Genomic DNA, 19,751 nt, shown 5'->3' on the forward strand with positions numbered 1-19,751 from the left:
TGATGAAATTGAAGCTCAGAGAAGTTTAGTAATTTGCTCAATGTCACACAGAGTGTAAATGGTAGACTCAGAGTGTCTCTACCTCTGTCTGGTCTCCAAACCAGGAGTCATGCACCTGCTTGTTGCTTCTCTAGATACTGAAGTTAAAATAGCCACTGAGCATGTCTGCATCAAGTCTGCCAAAGACTCACTTGAATAAAACAAACTACATGTTATCTCTAAGGTCTTTCCAGTTCTAAATATCCATGAATAAATAAGCACTTGATAAATGAGATGTAATAACTTAGAAATTCCATGTGCTACAGGTGAAGACTTCCAAACTATCACGTCTATCAAAAAGTTCATGTTGATACTTTCTTATGTCCTGGGCTCAAGTGGTAGAATCACATAGAAATAGTTTTGGTATTTTTCATATGGAATTGACTTTAAAGATAGTCACAGAAGCAAAGAGCATGGGCCTGAAGCATGGAGACCTGGCATTCGGATCTGGATCTAGTCTCGGTGGTAGTCACACAGTGCCTTAGCCTTGGGATCTTTGTGTCCTTCCTTCCAGGACCTTCAGGTCTGTGTCATTCATCCATTATTCATTCATTCATTTGTTCACGGATTCAACTAATGTTTATTAATCACTAATTATATGTTTGTCACTCTAAAACTGGAATAGCTTGGAGACTATTGACCAAGAGTTTAACTCAGGACAGATTGGATTGAAATCATCTGTGTATGAAAATGATTAACCTAGATTTTTCTAGTAATCAATCCAATTATTTTCCTATTAAAATAACTATTTGCTCTCTCCAGTGCAGATTATTCACACTCAGATACAGATTTGATTCTTAAAGTCAAAGTCCCAAAATGTGAAATCTGAGGAGAAAAGTTATCCAGCCTAGTAAATTACTTAGTCAAGTGATATTTCTTTTAAGTGAAACTCTACAGGGATCACTAATATTATGAAATAAAGTATTCAAACTGCGGCCTAGCCTTTGTGGTCAGTCTAAACCTTCATGGGCCAAAAATATGGCATTGATTATGAAACATTTCAGCATACCCAAGGACTCCTGTGTTCACCTGAAACCTTAGGATCCACAGAGCATACCTGAAAATCCATACCCAGTTCTTTTGTTCTACTGACTTATATATCTGCCTAAAGCATCTGTTATAATTTTTTCATTGTAATTTTTTAAATTCTGAGTTAAAAAGTATAAGTTGAAATCATTTTTTATTTTTTCATATTTTTTAAAGTCTCTTAAGAAATTGAAAATTGAAAAGTGTACATGTCAATGAGAACCATTTGGTAAATATGGTGTAGAACATGGAAATGGGGTCCACAGATCTAGATTCAGGTTTCAGCTTTACTGGTCACTAGAAGTATAACTCTGTGAGAATCAGTTAACTTCCCTGGCCTCTATATTGTGTTATATTTGAAAGAAAGAATAATAATGTTCAACACAAGTAGTTTCCAGAGTTATCTTGGATGTGTGAGCTAGTCTTGCATTTTTGAGATGTGTTTTAGTCATAAGGAGATGATTATAGCTACCACCAAAACTAATGATGTATACACTTAAAGCTGTGTATTGACAAATGTTGAAATTGTATTGTGTTAGTTCAGATATTTTTAAGTTATAGAAGTTTAGCCAGGCACTGTGAGTCATACCTGTAATCCTAGCTACTCAGGAGGCAGAGATCAGGAGGATCTTAGCTCAAAGCCAGCCCAGGCAAATAGTTCACGAGACTCTATCTTAAAAAAACCCATCCCAAAAAAGGGCTGGTTGAGTGGCTTCTCGTGTAGGCCTTGAGTTTAAACCCCAGTATCAAAAAAAAAAAAAAAAAGAGTAAAGTTTAGATGATCAGTGTAATATATCATTTATGTCCTTCCTGGATCAATTCCCTCTCTCCCTTCTTTCCTTCTTTTTTTAATACTTTCATTCTGAGCCAACAACTGTGATGAATATAATATGAATCCAAATTTCAGTTTTAAATTATATTTCACTATATTTAGCATAGTGTCAATTACAAGAAAACTCATTTTGTGTAATGCTAAGAAAAGCAACAAATCAACTACATACATACATGACAAGATACATTCCTATTTTAGTTGTGAAAATGTAAAAATAAATATGTATTTTCAAATCAATGAAATACAGAGGTTTGCCACACACATATGATCTATTAAAAATATAATTTTCCAAATTTAAGGCTGGCATCTAAATACATTTTATACCAGAATTTGAAGGCAAATATGAACGTATTTTAGTTGTTCCAATGCAGTGACAGCTGCCTCTGCATGTCATACCACACAGGCTGAGCTGGACAGGGTCACGCATTGTAGCAGTGATTTTTCAGAATGCATTGCATCATAGTCTACATATATTCTGTAGCTACATTTTTTACCATATGTTGTTTTTGAGATCTTTTAATCTTTATACACACGAAGCTAATTTTATCATTAGTATATGTAGTCATGTACCAAGTCATTGATTAAATACACCCCATTTGTTTGTCAGTTCTCTTTCTGATGGAAAGGTAAGCCATTTTCCAAAGTCGTACTCTTCAATACTGCGATGCGCTTATAGGCTGTGTCCACCTGGGTAAGAGTTTCTCTAAGGCCTATGCCAGAAAGTAGAATGGCTGGATCCTGGATCAGCCCAAACTGCTCTAGAATGGGGATTTTCAAGTCCAGATCCCAAATCTGGCACATCATCTGATATTTACACAGCCTGTGAGTTACAAATGGTTTCTGCATTATGTATGTATATATGTATTTGCATATTTATTTATTTATTTTTAGAGACAGGGATTACTATGTAGTCTAGGCTGGCCTCAAACTCAAGATCCTCCTGCCTCAGCCCCCCGAGTGCTGAGATTACAGGCATGCACCATGACACCCTGCTTGATTTCTACATTTTTAAATGTTTACGTAAGTAAGCACTCACATAGCTTTGATGCTGCTTTGTGGCTCTCAAACCTAAAATATTTGCTGTGTGGAGCAGTGAGGACAAATTTGCAGCTCTCTGCTCTGTAGGAAAATTGCACTAGCCCTCCAAGGTATAGTGCTTGGGAACTCCTATGCTCTTACATTCATGCTTATAGTTGGTGTTGTTTGACTTTTGAGCTTTGGGCACTCTTATGAGTGAATGGTAAATCATTGTTTTGCACTTTGGTAATTATTAATTTTTTGCACTTTAGTAATTATTAAGTTTTTTACATTTTGGTAATTATTAATAAGGGAGCACTTTTATATGCATATTGGCTGTCATCTTGATTACTCACTCCATCATTTTCTTTACACATTTTTCCACAGACTAGGCTATAATATTTCAATTCATTTCCAGTAGTGATATATATATTCTGCATATTAACCCCTTGACTACTGCATATGTTTCAACTATCTCCTCTTAAGACAGTATTTTGTGACACCTTTTGACATATTTTGATGTATCAAAACCATCAGTTTTTCAGTTGTGGTATATATTGAGGTTGAGCTTGTACTTAAAAAATTATTTCCCACCCTGAGGTAATGAAAATATCCTCCTAAACATTCTTCTTCTTATTTAAAAATTTTGCATTTTACCTTTGGGCCCCTAAGTCATCTCATTAACTATATATAAAGCATGAAGTTAAATGAAATATACTGCTTAAGTAAAACTCAAATCAATTTTTCTCAACCAGATTCATGTTCAAATTTTAATGCCTTAGGATATTTATTTGGTTTTAATGAGAGAATTAATCTAATGAAAGAAAACATTGTTGCTAAATTAAAACCAATATTAGTTAACTCTCAAAAATTCTAGACACTACTGTCACTTCCCCCATTACACTGAGATGTTGCTTAAAACATGATAAGCGATTGTTTTTAATCCCTGCATACTCTTAGAAAATAACAAAGATTACAGTGGGCTCTGCCAAGTGACCTTTTGCTGACTTTACTACTATATGTAAGAGCTAGCTTGTATCCTGGCCAAAATGGGACTGAGCTTAAAGTACATTTGTTAGTCAACTAGTCAGGAAATAGCACTAGTGCATGCAAACCAACCAACAAACAAGGAAGACCCATCATTCAAGACCTAGTGACTCAAATGACTAAAGAGGCAATGCACCTAAAGAGGTACAATGGTAACAGACATCTGCTTTCCAATTGTCCCAGATCAACCTGGTGTGAAATATTTAAAGTGTAGTCAATAAAGTTACTGGGGATGGTTATTTTATTTTTTAATATGGTTTATAAACCCACATATCAATCTATGCATGAAGGTGATAGATAGGCCTGTCTTATAGTCATATCACGTGACCTTAAATACTGGAAAAAGAGTATGTTACAAGTTAAAATCGCTATTCTATAAGCCTGTCTGTAGGCTTAAACTTTCGTTAAAGTGAGCATTTCTGTTAAATCATGTTTCCTTTTGTGTAATATTACAAAGCATCTTAACTCAAATTGGGGGGAAAGTCTACATAAATATACACGCTCAAATAGTCTTCTATGGATGCTATCCAGTGGTGCCACATACCTGATGAGTTCTTGATGTCGTCTCAGGAGCTAGCATGTGCCAAGCAGAAGATAGACAAATAAAATTTTGACTGCAGCTTGTTCTGGAATAGGAAACAGCAGCCATGCTATCACTCCTGGGGCACCAATTCACCAGCTCACAATGAAAATCAAGTTCAAGTGTATACCCAATGCATATTCATAACCATCACCCATTGTCCCTTATTCCCTCTCTTCCGCAGGTATGGATTCTGAATTTCTGTTCTACTGATTGCAGTTGTCCATATGCTTCTTGCATTTATTCCCCCACTTTTGAAAATGATTTGGGAATAAGGAGTACAAAAGATTTAACCAGTTGAGATACTGGTTAAATTCCCCCCCTCTTCATTATGTTCCCTTTATTGTCTCAAAAGAAAGCCCTGTAATGTGAATACTGAAAAGAGAGAAAATGTAAATAATCCTTTTTTGTGGATGGTCTTTTTGTTACCTTTGAAGTGCTGAAATTAACACAGCAGTCTCTTCATTTTGCCTTGGAAGCAGTAGCTTGTTGAGAATGGTCATATTTTGCTGACAGAAATGTGTATTCTGAAGTGTAAATTAAATAACTTGATTTTATAGAATTCCTTTTAAAAGTACATCTGTGTTGAATGTGTGCCATTTTACACTGCTCTGATTACATTTGACTTTTTGTTGACCCCTATACAAAGTGAAATTCTTTCATATTACAGGCTCTAAGGCAGCTTAGGATAGTGTGATCACAAATGGTAAAAACAAAGAAAATCACAAGGTTGTGGGACATTGATCAGATTCCTGCTGTGTTTCTACTATATACTTGAAAATAATAAAAAATAGAAATTACTAATAAAGTTCATAGTAAAGAAAGAGATACTATTAAAGCTGACATTTCAGCTCAAAGGCCACCTTTAAGCTATATAAAAGGAAAAGAAAATATTAAAGCTAAACTTTAGGAAAAGAATTGAAAAGGGAAAGATAGATAGGGTGACTGATATCATGATTATAGTCTAAGTTAAAGAGAAAGAAGGACAGGATTTGTTGCTATAGTGATAGAAACTTTCATCCAAGTAAATCCATTCTAAGTGATATGGCTTCTCACTTGCAAAAAAGAAACATAATTTCCAGCAGTCTGAACCATCCTCGCCCCACAGTGATCTTACATATAGAAAATGAGAACCACAGTGTGTTGGACAAAGTGGCTAAGGAAATAACACTTAGAAACACAACTGCGTCAGTCACTTATAGAATGTGACTGAAATTCATTGTGCTTAAATGGAAGAAAAACAAGTCAGACCTTCTGTTGTTAGATGTATAGAGCGTAGACATAACAAATGACTCAGCTTGGGTGAATTGAGGCTTTTCCAGGACAGTGTGAGAAGTGGAAGGAGGAAGTGGAGAAAGAGAAGAGTCCTCAGGGACAGGACAGTAGACAATCACCAGGGCGACACCAGGGCACAAGAAACATATTAACCCTGGAAAATTTGCTTTTGAAATCAACAAACCGGAAGTTTAAAATTCCACCAATGTTGTTATGTCATTCATAAAAATTCCGAGGTAGACTGCCCAGACGTCAGGAGACCTGATATATGCCATTTTCCACATCAAAGACATTATTAATGCAAAAATACTGTAGAAATGTGCATTATAATCTGAGGAGAATAAGAATTAGATACTTGAAATATATTGTTATTCTCCCTTGATGATTCATAATTTATTAATATTGGTCATAAAATAAAGGAGCAACTACATTAATCAGAGGAGTATTCCACAGCAAAATGGATATTTTGTATCCATTTTGTATATTTTGATATTTTGTATCCATGTTGTATATTAATATAAGCAAACGCTGCGGACCTGTTTGAAGTGACAAATAGCCAATAAATGAAAATATGTACACATATATAAATATATGAATTTCTTTTTTAAAAGCATTATGCAAACCAAACACTATTCTGTTGAAATTACATGTGTATTTCAATAAAGCTCAGTGGGAAATGAAGTAGTAACTATTGCATGAGCATTTTTCCCCTTGCCATTACAACTTTGAAAAAATAGTGACATACTATTCTAGGCCATATTCTAAATTAAAATATTATAAAAATCTAAATATTAAAAAATAAATAAAACAAAATATATTAATTACATAACTTAGAACTAGCAGCAGCTTTTTCGTATACATGATGAGGCTCTTGTGACTTAACGTGGCAAGTTCCCGTAAAAATCTTTTATTATATCTATAGTATTTTAATATAAACTTATAAACTACACATAACAGCCATGGAAAACCTTTTGGAGCAGCACAGGTGGCACTGGTAGAGGAGACATTGATGGAATGAGTCCAGGTTATTAATGAGCATTTCCTCAGCTTTCTTTAAAAATAGAATAAACAAAAATGTGCAGTGCTGAAGTATGGCTCTTGCTTTCAGAATTAAGGTTTGTCACTCATTCCTATGACTTGTAATACCATGTGTTGGTAAATGGCTAACACCAGACCACCCTGCTCCCTCGGTACATTTCCACCCTGTTTTTGTGGGAAAATACTGTATCACTGACAAGGTAAATTAAGTATGATGGAAACCAAGCTGCCAGGCTCCCCTTACTTCTATTTCTTGGTCACAGTAGCTATTGTCACCCTATTAGAGTCTGAGAAAAGAACTACAAACTAGTTCTCCCCTACTCCCAATCAGCTGCAGGTTCACCATCTCTTGAATCTTTCATTTCCATTCCAAAGAGATTAGTCTCAGTTCAGATTTTCCTCATCTTTCACCCTGGGTGCCAAGTCCTCACCTTCTCACAGTGGCATACACCAGGGATGAGCCAAAGTCCAGGTCCAAATGCAGCTTCCAGAGAAGGCTCCAACTGCACACATTTTGACTCATTTCTCTTGCTGACTAGTTTCAGGGTTTGCCATCAGATTGTCATATTAATTGAACAATGAAGCCTAAACATTCTGTGGAGATCTTTATTGAATGAAATTAGGTTTAATGCAAGCTTCAAGCAAACCTCAAGCTTTCTCTTTTACTAGTTTTACTTCGTTGCCAATTATCTTCCCCAACACTTTGTCCTCAGTCCTGTAAGTTTGAGGCTTCCCTTCATGAAGTCTCATCCACATTTTCCCTAGAAAAGCCAGAGACTTTCCTGTACAACATTTCCTTTCTTTCATCTTCAGTGAAAGTCAAACTCCCATCTGCTAGGATAAGGAGAACCTCATATCCACTTCTGGTCTTCTGCTCTGAGCATGGCTTTTTCTCTTTCCTCAAAGAAAAATGTGCAAAATTTACTGTTTATTTTTAAAAGAAGGTGAGAAAAGGTTCTATATCTAATCAACTCTTGTCAAACTTCACACTGTCTAGTTACTGTTTCAATGAACCAGTTTAGATGACTGCATTACATGAATTAAACACAAAAACAAACGAAACCCCCAGAACTTTGGAGAGGAAAAACAACAGAAAAGAAACTAACATCATGGTTTCATCACTTTTTCAACCTCCTTCCCTCGGTCTCCTGACGCTGTGCAAGGTACTCAGGGCACTGCCCACCTCAGCCCCACCTTTTAGCCTCCCAGCATCCTTCCAGGAAGCCAGGTTCTGGTTGGGCTTCCCTCCCATTCACCAGTGCCCAAATGAACCATGTGCTCCCAAGTCACCTGCAATGCCCTGCTCACACTTCTCTTCCTGCCAAAATCACCATTCTCTTTGGTATCTCCATGCCTTTTTACACAACCCTGGAGGCTTCATCAATGTTTCACAGTGTTAAATAAGATGCCCTTTTCCCATGTGCCCTAGTGGGCTCTCAGAAGCCCAAGTACTCAAATGGTACAACACTGAACTTCTGGTACTCAAATAGGCTTTAGTTTCTGGTTGTGCATTGTAACACTTACACAGCTGCACTCTCCAGCTCTGCTCCAGTTTTCACTCAGATTTCAGCCTTTTGGGGGAAAATAATGCTTTTTGAGATGGAACCCAAGTGATTCCATGGGAGGTGGTGCCCCACCCTGGGTCCAGCAGCTTTGTTGGCACCTGACTTGTCTAAACTTGAGTGAGAAATAGCCTTCCTGGGCACCACTCTGTGGACCAAGAGCAACCAGGCAGACTTGGGTATCTTCCTGAGAGGTTTAGGTAAAGAGAGTCCTGAAAGTTCCCCAAAAACAATCTCCCTTAGAATTTCCAAGCTAGTATGAGAGTGGAGAGCTGTGTGTCTTGTGTTGGAACAACATCTCAATCCAAAGATCAGAGAGTCTTCTGAGTTTAAAAGATATGCCTATGTCTTAACCTCTAGAATCTGTGAATGTGACCTTATTAGAAAAGCAGTCTTTGCGGGTGTAATTAAGGATCTTGTGATAAGATTATCCTGAATTATTGGGTGGATCACAAATCTAATGATAAGTGTTCTTATAAGAGATGGAAGACAAGACAGGAATAAAGAACATCTTATAAAGATAGAGTAAGAGACTGGAGTTACATAGTGACAAGCCAAGGACACCCATGTCCCCCAGAGTCTGGAAGATGTGAGGAAGGAGTTTCTCCTAGAGTCTTTGGAAAGAGTTTGGTCATGAAGGCAACTCAATTTTGAACTCCTGGCTCCCAGAACTGTGATAAAATAAATGTCTTACTTTAAGCTTCCAAGTGTGTGTGTTGTGTTTCAGCAACTCTTTGAAACCCACACAGAAGGAATCACTGGGAATTGGAGATCTTAGCAGGAGCTTCCAGAACTCAGGCGGTGACCACACTGGCAGATTAAAAGTCCAGGGCTCCCAAGAAAAGTGCCATTAGTGCCCCGATAGGAGATGGAGGATATCTTAGGCAGCCCACAATGAAACAGATGCCAGATGGTACACATCTTTTACCTTAGATCACCCCTAAAAAGAAAAGGAGCATTTATTCAGATGTAACTGAGATCCTGAGAACTAACCTTAGTTGTCAGAGAAATGCTACATCTTCAGCCCTAGCAGAAATGGAGGAGTTATGAACTAAATTAAATTCATTTGTAGGAAAAGCAAGAAAACAATTTTCATATATCCAAATCTGTATCTATATATTTTCACATAGGCTATACTCCACATCAGACTTGTTGGAGGAGGCGTAAATGAAAATAGTGAGAGTTGTAATTTGTTGACTCATTATTATTTTATCCAGTATTTTAGAAATCATGACACTGAACTCACCATAGGCTAGTGATTGTCACCCACCTGGTAATCGACAGAGCTTGTCTGCTAACCAGGGTCTCTGACCCCAAGCCCAGCGATCTCTAGACAGACATAGACTGCCACCTATGTCTGCTAAATTCTACTGCAAACACCGCAGCACTGAGTACATTTTGAATTTGTGTTCAACTGTTTGTTGAATTTAATCAGATAACATAACCTCACTGTCCTTAAGTAGCCTACCATCTGTCTGGTGTTGAGGAAAAAATCAAAATAAAATCTGCCAACCCAGAAGCCCTCTCCATAAAGGTAGAAGAGAAAGAAAACAGTTATATTTTTGAATAAGCACTAACCCACACTGTGATGGACATTGCAGGTGACCCACCAGAGATGGCCAAGGAAGGAAAAAATCCTACCTTTTTATGTCACCACATCACCTATGTGTTCCCAAGATAAAAATAGCCAGTTCTCAATGGCTAAGACTGGGTGGCACTGTTTAGTAAATATAGTTTATCTGAAATTCACCTGGCAATTGCTGAAGCCATCTGTGGAAGTTGATGCCCACATACCAGCTATGTGGCAGAAATGGTGACATGAGTAAAAGCCTCTGGTCTGCACTATTCTATATCTTATTCAAGTTCTTGTAGGATCCCCAAGGAATGGCTATTAAAAGAAGACTGGAACTAATCCCAAACCAAGCATATTCTGTCACAGTTTTCCCCGTTGTGATAAACTCATTAAACCTGGAGAACAGCTGACATTAACTTCTGCATGATGATCTTTCTGGTACTTAAGAGCCACGGCTAAATGGCCTCATCTTTCTTAACTTCATGCTCAACCACCTAATATTATCAAATGGGAATAATTTGTTCACAGGAAAAAAAATTCAATATGTACATTAGGAATGATGAAGATGATGAAATGAATGTAGGACTTTAGAGAATTTTAAGTTGAAGGAGGACTAGACATTGCAATGTTTTAAAAATGCAACTGGGTAGTTGCTTTCTATCTTTTCCCATATTTGCCTGTTCCAAAAGAAGCACGTATCTTTTTCTACTTTGGGAAATATTACGAAATGTGAAAAGGTGGGATTCATTATTCACTACACAAAGGTAGGCACACTATAGTATTTCTAAAGTATCTCCTTCTAGTATTTTCTCCATTATCCCTTTTTATACACAGCTAGACTTCTGCCATATGTAATCTCATATAATATTGTAACGTAAACATTTTGAATACTGTAAAAATTCATGAGTTGCACTGGTTATCTATTGCTATGAAACAAATTATCCATGTGTTTGTTAGAAGCTGACTAACAAATGAGACTTTTTGATTTCATGTTGTTTCTGGGAAGAGGAACCTGGGAGAGGTTTTCCTGAATGCATCTACTTCATTGTCTCATGAGATTAGAGCAAGATGTTCGCTGGGGCTGCAGTCACCTGGAAAGTGTTACAGAACTGGGAAATATGTCATTTGCATGGTTGTTGAAGGATACTTCAATCTCTTGCTAGCTGGTGGCAGGCAGCCTCAACTCATTACCACCTGAGTCTTTTTATAGGGCTGTTGAGTGCCTCACAATATGGTACCTGCTTCCACCAAAGCAAGTGATCTAATCTAAGAGAGAGTAGGGTGACAGCCACAGTGTCTTTTATTAACCTGTCTCATAAGTCACACACAACCTTTTCTGTAACTTACTGGCTACAGTACAGTCCAGCCATATTCAGTGTGCGAGGGGACTACAACACCGTGAACATTAGCTACTGAGAGAAAAACTGGAGGCCATCTTGGAGACCAGCTCCACAAAGGGAATTTTTAACAGCTCCATGGGTTTTATCATATAGATCTCTAGAACAGTATTAACTTCTTCTGCAAGTTTGCATGCTATTTCCAGTACAGTCTATTTCATGATTACAAATAACTCTAATAAGCAGCTCTGCATATTAAGGTTTTCATCAAAACTTCAGATTATTTTCTTAAGATAAAGCGTCAGAGTGGGAATATTGAATTTAAGAAGTTTTTTTCTTACTTTTCTTTTTAAATTGACTTCATAAAGCAAATTAACACTCATATTTTTATTTTAGTTAGCATATGCACTTGTTTTCACGTATTTGTAACAACACCTTAAAATGCCTATGCAATGATTTGCAACTGCATGCTTATGCTTCACTTAATGAACTCTATAATCAATGTATTTTAGATAGATGTTCTATATCATATATAATGTTTGGATACTTATGGCATGTGGGGTTTTTCATTGTTATTTAACCATTTTATAGATCCTCCTGAGTTTGTTTGTTGCTGTTATTTTGGACAACTTAGAACTTGATGAAGATTTAAAGAAGCTTAAACAAGTAAGTAAAGTATGGGGGATTCTTTAAATCTGATTATTTTAAAAAACGAGCAAAAAGATGAGGGCAAAACCTGTGCTTACAGTAATAGAAAGTTTGAGCCTTAAAGTGAAAAAAAAAATAGAATTTAATGTTAAGTCATTCTGAGTTGGCAAAATGATGCTCTTTCTAAATTTAATTTTTATCTAATATTGATAAGTGAAATTTTTTATTACTCTATAAGTATCCTAGGGATAGTTTTATATTATTTTATTTGAGCAAAAGTAAGTTGGGCATAGTCTAATAAATTGGATTTGGCAACCATTTTCCTTCTGCCATTAAATGAAGGTTGTTTGGAAATGACATGTCTCAGCACCAGATTGCAACTTTGCATCTGATCATCATCATAAAAATATTAAACATTAACTTTCCTGACCCGTAGACACTGAAATAAAATTTAGACTGGATGGCCATGTTCAGTCATATGAGAAATGAAACAGAAGAAATGATCAGACGTGTGCCCATTTATGTATGAAAATAGACTGTGCAGCATGGCAGTGAGAATTGTACCCAAAACATGGAAATGGGAATGTGTTAAGGTCATGCTATTAGTGTCTGAAAGATGGCAGGTGTAACCCAGTAACTACGTGGTTTCTGCTGTTGGAGGAAACTTGGCTTGCATATTTGGCTCTATAAAGAATATAAGCCCTTTGAGAAGTATAGTTGGGAAGAGAGGAGACATTGGGTAGGATTTTCTTGGATTACCCTCCCCAACACTGGAAGAGCAGTTGATATGTCAACAAATAGCACCAAGGCTCAAAAGCAATACTGTTGGAATTACATAAAAACCTACACACTCAAAATTTTCAAAAGTTGTCTATTTTTAACAAAACAAAATGTAATATCTGAGTTCAAATTTAAAGTTGTTCAACTATGTAATTTTTCATGACCATAAAAATCTGCTCCTGTAGAACCATTGCAGACCATGTTTCCCACATCAGGTTTTTAGATGTGGATTTTCCTGTATCATATTTGCTATGCATAGATTTTTAATATCCCTTGATATAATACATTAAAATATGTATTCTATAAATAAAATGCAAGGTACCCCTTTTTTTCTAACATGTTACATTCAAATTCAGTGTGAGGTTTAAAAACTACTGGCAAGTAAAATGCCATATAATTCCATCCCATATATGTAAAATAGCTTTCTGCTAGCAAAATAAATTAATATGTAGCAAACTTTTGAAATTGCACATTCAAATCTAAGAATATTTTGCTGTGTTCTTTATTTTGGTATTTTAATTTATTTATATGTATATACATATATGCATGGGCTATTTAAGTTTTTTATTATTTACATTTATATATCCAGCAATTATTTTCATCATTTTGTTTTATTTTTATCTGACCCCAAGTGAATAAAACAGCAATTAAAAATCTTACATTCTTCCACAACTAAAAAGTTTTAGTAACATACAGCTCTTCACTTTTAGTACATGTCATTAGTTTAAAATGGCTTTTACTTAATCATTTTCTAGATATTAGTGATGCTTTGTGTTTCTGGAAGTTCTGTACATCAGAATTGATTATCCAATTGTGCTAGCCAACAATTTGGAGTATTTTCTTTGAACATTTAAGTTTATTTGAGCATTGAAAACTCCAATCAAAATAAAGCAGAAATTCCATTTTCATTAGTACCTTTCACATTATTCTTTATTCATGATTAGACTTAAACTACATATCTATTATATTCATCTATTAATTTCATACCTGAAACTCCCTCAATTTCATGCTTAAATTAATTGGAATAAATATTACTGTCCTATATTAAAACATTCCTGTTTCATTTTCTTCCATTTTTGCATAGGAGTGTTTCTTGGTTTCACAAGTTTTAATATTTGCATCATGTTTTACATACCCTTGTATTTCCTTATTTTCAGTGATCTTGGCCTTTGAGGTAAAATAATTTGAATAGAATACATACTCCTAGATATACACGCGTGCACTTTTGTACATGGTAATGCAGACATCTGAACATTTGCACTCTATAGCTTGTCTTAAATCTCCAATAAATTGCCACATGAAATATCTGCTTACATTGTTTCCAAATACATACATTCACCCTTTTACATTTGTATGTATGTACTCTGTTTTTACTGTGAGAAAAGTTTATTTTCTTAGTGTTTCAAGTTACAGAAAGCACCACACATTCCAAGTTCTGCCTTTGTTCAGTTCAAATCTTTTCTTTTAATCCTTTACTGTTTCTACCAAACATTCAGTAGGTACTTATAGCTGTGGTAATATTTATTGAGTGCTTTCTCAGCATCAAGGTCTTTATATTTCCAATTGCTCAAAACAACCATTCAAGGCAGGTATTACTATTATATCCATCTTACACATAAGAAAAATAAAGCATAGTGAATTCAAGTAACTTCCCAAGGTCACATAGCCAACAAATGACAGAGAAAGGATTTGTATCCAGCAATTTGGACAAAAACCCTCAACTCTAGACCTCTAAACTATATTGAATCAAGCTACAGTAATATAAATTCAAACCTGAGTCATGCATGCCATAAAAGGTGCACCCACAGGACTATTACAGGGTTTTTTTTTTAATATAAATAATGATGTCAGGGTTACAAATATGTTTACCAAATAACTTTGAGCTAAGATTTTTTTTCTGAGGAGTGGAGGTGAATTAAGCAGCAAAGTCATTAAAACTGTACAAAATAGTTCTTTGTTTCCTTCAAATATCAGATGCTCAAGTCAGAGCCACTGGACTGGTGACTTCTTTATACCATGAGAAATGGGGCTCAAGGTACCTCTTCTCTTTGTGACCTTCTTGGATCCATGGTCCTCCTTAGAACAGGCACACAATGTGCTTGTAGAAAGTTAGTATTTTAGGTAGGCCTCCAGAGATTCTGAATGTATTTTATCGTAAACATGTTTTTAAAAATAATTGTTAAAATATAAAAGCTGTTTTACAACTATTTTTTCAAGAGTCGTAGGAACTTGTGCCAATTTCCTCCCAAATGGCGAAGCTATACCTGAGATACAAGGAGAGCTGGAAAGAGGAAGAGCAGGTAGTTGCTGCAATGCTTGGGAAAGGAAATACCACCCAGAACCAGGCAAGATGGCAGAAAGCTAAAAAGTACTAGTGAAGACGTTAGCATGGAGGGGAAGAAAGAAATAGGAAACCCTTCAAAATATGACATTGAAGGAAAGTGAATGAACATAATTCAGTGATGGGCAGGCCTGTGACCACAGCCAGAGTTGGGAATGTAATAAGGGCAAATGCCAAATGTCAAAGGACACCAGAGTCTTTCCATTAGAAGTTCTCTGAGGGAAAGTATTGCTGCATGATTAATTGTTTGGGGGTTGGAGGTGCATATTCTTCTTAGGTAGTCTTGTGATGCCTGTGTAAACTCCTTGTGTGTCAGAGCTCAGCCAGGGATGCTGAGCTCTAGGGGTCTGCAGGAAAAGCTATGGATCCCATCAGCAATTTAAAACATCTGAGCACTCCTAAAGGAATTGTGCACCTACCCACTATATGACCACATGTGCTGGCTAAAATATCAAGTCTAACACTTTTAGCTGGAAACCCACAAGTTCAAGGTGTCAGTAGTGTTTAATGCTAAACATCCAAGTCTGTTCACATATGCCTTCTTTTGAGGAAAAAAGTAACCATGAATTTCTTATTGCTTAATGAAAACATTTTAGTGGGAAAAAGGTAGGTTTTTCTTTTTGGTTTTTGTGTATTTTTTAAAATGAGATTTGGAGAAGAAAATGGCTTCTTAAGGAAAAATTTTAAGAAGTTCCAATGTAAGTGTCCATTCCACCAGATATCACCAACATATGTCACAATGGTCACTAATGTGACTATTCCTTTGCCACATCCTAAAATAAATAACGTTCCAAAAAGTCAACCCAATCACTCATCCATATAAAATTCCTCTGTTGCATCCTCTGTGTGTTGCATTAAGACACAGTTGATTCTTGCAGCAACAGCATAGTTGCACTATTTCCATAGCTGCTACAATGTACCTGACTCCATATCTAATTAAATAGAGGCTGTGATTCTCTTCAGCATCCGCAGACCCCTATACACTTCAAGATCTATAGATCTGTATCTGTATACATGTATGTGTACACACATATATACACATAAAGGTATAATGGTTTTCTATATAAGATCAAAAAATTGACTAGAAATGAAATTATCTGTGAATGTGTGATTGCAGTGAGCTACTGAAAAGATGAGTCAGTTGACATAGAAGCTAAAAAAAAAAAAAAAAAAAACCCACCTTGGCCTAAAACTATTCTTTGAACAATAGTAGGAGAGGATGACCTTGAAGTTGAGTGGTGTGGGAATAACACTGGGGAATGTGAGTAGAGTTTTGCAATCTTGGAAAATGAAGAGAATTCTTACAGCTTTAATGATTTTTGCAAATTCAGTGCAAGAAAGATATAAAGGGTTTTCTTGAAAGCAGTATAAAATTCATTAAACTGTGAGGAAAAAACCCACAGAGAAGCCTTGGGGAAAGAATCATTGAAAACAGAAGTATAGATAGGCAGTTTAGATTAAATTCAAAGCTATGAAATTAAAAACTGTTTCTCCAGTTCCATATCCAGTCTCATTTGAATCCTGGTTCAAATGTGATGACATTTGGTCTTTGATGGAGTCCACTGTATAGTGGTGGTTGGATATATAAGGAGGCTTCTCATCTTATTAACTAGGATTTTTTAAACAAAAGTATTATATTCCTTTTTTTAATAGATGAGAACTCCAGGTTAATATTTTTGTTTAGCCTTCATACTCAGACTGGAAAGCATACCATCAGCTCCTGGCTGTCAGGCCTTCAGACTATACTACTGGCTTTCTTATGTCTCCAGCTTGCAGAGGAAAGACTGTGAGACTTTAGCCTCTATGATCCTATGAGCCAATTCTTTTAAACAGATGATAGATAGATAGATAGATAGATAGATAATGTATTTAATTTTATGTGTGCATACATATACGTGTATGTATCCAAATATATACCATATTTTTATTATATGTAACAATACATATTATATATATTTATATACACACATATCCTACTGCAATCATAACTAATACTCTCTTAAACCTGGAGCGTTCATTTTCATTCTGTTTTGCCTCCTATGTGGAACTCACTGCAGATTTAGGGCCATAACAAGAGATGGGATGTTGCTGGTGGACCCTTCAGCTAAGCACTGGTTGCATCTCATGATCTGAATTAAGACCACCATGTTCTCAGCATTCTGTCAGTCTCTCCTGAGTGAATTTAAACTAATGTAACTTGCATACAATAATAAATGTTACTTATTGAAAGCTTCCTTGAGCGGGGCACTTCATATTAAATTACCAAAGTTAATCGTGAATACTAAAGATATCGAAACTAACATTCAAGGGAGGAAAGTTCTCTTTCTAGCTTACGTAATTTGTAAGTCCCTGAGCTGGTACAACAAGAGCTACGGACTCTTAACCAGATCTCTGCCAAAAGATGCTATGCTAACCCCAAGGAGAACCAGTTCTCTCTAATGGTGAAAAGTATATCTAGAAAGTGTAGATCAGCACACTCTCCCCACAAGCGTGTAGACAGGAAGCCAAATTATAATTGGAATATTGCTTATTGAACCAGAAATCACTATTAAGGGGGGAATGAGGAAAATGATGGCATGATTCAAATCTTGATGGCATAGACTAAGATCATCTGGGTATCACTTTTACAGCTGAGATACTGTTGACCTGGAACTAAGTCTATACCATCTGTAAGTGTGGATCTGGATACTCATCCACTTGCTGCATTGTAGGTGTGTTAGTGACAAGGGACATATCGTGACCAAGCAATTGTCCCAGCCTTCAAATAACTTGGCAGCTGGTGGCAGAGACAAGTAAGCAAGCACTTTTGGTTCAACAGTGATCACTATAAGGGGATTTGGACGTACACAGGAAATACTTCTAATGCAGACTACGAAATCAGAGATGTTTTCTCATAAGTTTGGTAAGGTTGAGTAATGCTTATCCAGGTGAAGGGGCTAGAGTTGGCAGGAAGGAGGGCAACCATAAAAAGATGAGAATTCTGGCATACATTACAATATGGATGAAACTTGAAGCCATCATGCTAAATAAAATAGTCTCAAAAAGACAAATACTGTATGGTTCCACTTATGTTAGGATCTAAGTAGTCCAATTCATAGAAACACACAACAGAAAGTTTATAACCAAAACTGGAGAAAGGAGTAAAAGAGAATTATTGTTCAGTGGGTAAAGAGCTTCAGCTTTGCAAGATGAAAGAATTCTAGAGATCCATAGCACAGCAATGTGAATACTCTTAACACTACTGAATTAATTGTAAACTTAAAATGAATAAAATGGAAAATTTTATGTTACGTGTTTTTTACCATGATTAATTTTTAAACTATAAAATTAGTCATCAAATTAACAATAAGAAGGTGGTCAAAAATAGCAATAATAGCACGTCCAGCAATGTGAGGATCCAACTGGCAGGCAGAAAATGAGGCGTGAATGACAGCTCAGGAAGTGAAGGTGAATTATCAGCGTTTTCATCTCAGATTCCTCACACTTCCAAACAGACCACCTGGTTACTGACCAATTCTTCATTTTTTTGCTCTGTTATCACCATTTACTGGAGTGCTAACCAAACTTTTTCCCTTGTGATATGAACAAAGAATGATCTTTATACAACACACTGAAGTCAAGAGGTAAGAAGACATGCAGCTGAAGGCATCAGATATCTAGGACTCCTGCCTCCTCCTCAAGAAGCACTCAGATGCCCAAGCAGAAGAGAATCAATACCCTGAAGAACCTTTACTTCATTAGTAGGAGAACTGGAGACTCCCACACCTTACTCAAGTCTGTTGATGTTATCAGACTCCACTTGAAGCTATTCTCTCAACGTTTTGTTGAAGATGACTTTCCTTTTTTGTCAATTTACATAATATTCCATAATATAGATCTTAAAATATCATCAGAGATAGCTTTGATCTGCTATTTCTGAAATAGTTTCGTCAGTGTTAGACTTATTTTTTCTATAAGTTCTTATGTCATGCTAAGACATAAGCAGCAGTAATATCTGTGTAAAGAAATGAAGTAGCAGCCAGGTGCCAGTAGCTCACGCCTATAATCCTATACTTGGGAGGCAGAGATCAAAGCCACCCCAGGCAAACAGTTCACTAGACCCTATCTCAAAAGTACTCAACACAAAAACCAGGATTGGCAGAGTGGCTCAAGTGGTAGAGCACAGTGAGGTCCTAAATTCAAACCCAGTACTGTTCCCTGACAAAAAAAAAAAAATGAAGTGGCTGAGACAAAACTAGATTAAGGTTTAATCCAAGAAGGATTGAGGAGGCTTTGATTTTGGGAGTATCAATTATCAACATCAAGACAACATCTTAGAAAAATAAAAGTCAATGCAAACAAGTCAACTGTATTTTTTTGAAAGTCAGATCAAACAGGAGAGGTACCTGTTCGAATTGATGTACTCCTGACATGAATTGAATTGTATCCTCAAGAAAGGTACTGAGTCGCTAGCCTTTAGTGCCTATGAATGTGACTTAAATGAAAATAGAGTCTTTGCAAATGTAATCAAGTTAGGATGAGGTCATTACTGTGGGCCTTTATAAGAAAAGAAAGACCACAGACACAGTCACAGTAGGAGAACACTATGTGACAAAGGAGACAGAGATTGGTGTGATGCATGTGCATGGAGAACCAAGGATTAGCAGAATCTCCAGA

At 36.3% G+C, this 19,751-nt stretch overlaps 1 protein-coding gene across 6 annotated transcripts in view; it reads left to right on the forward strand.

The window, feature by feature from the left end:
- The window catches only part of Nalcn (sodium leak channel, non-selective), a 305,907-nt gene that overhangs the window by 190,508 nt on the left and 95,648 nt on the right, over positions 1-19,751 (forward strand). For 4 of the 6 annotated variants that reach the window (XM_074043034.1, XM_074043032.1, XM_074043037.1 and 1 more), the window contains one exon: positions 11,918-11,992. The exons of the other annotated variants lie outside the window; for them this stretch is intronic. In XM_074043034.1, coding sequence (XP_073899135.1) covers positions 11,918-11,992 — 75 coding nt within the window. The remainder of the gene's footprint in view (positions 1-11,917; positions 11,993-19,751) is intronic. 6 annotated transcript variants of the gene reach the window in all.

The sequence above is a fragment of the Castor canadensis genome, chromosome 10 (assembly GCF_047511655.1).
Source record: "Castor canadensis chromosome 10, mCasCan1.hap1v2, whole genome shotgun sequence".
In the NCBI taxonomy this organism is placed as follows: domain Eukaryota; kingdom Metazoa; phylum Chordata; class Mammalia; order Rodentia; family Castoridae; genus Castor; species Castor canadensis.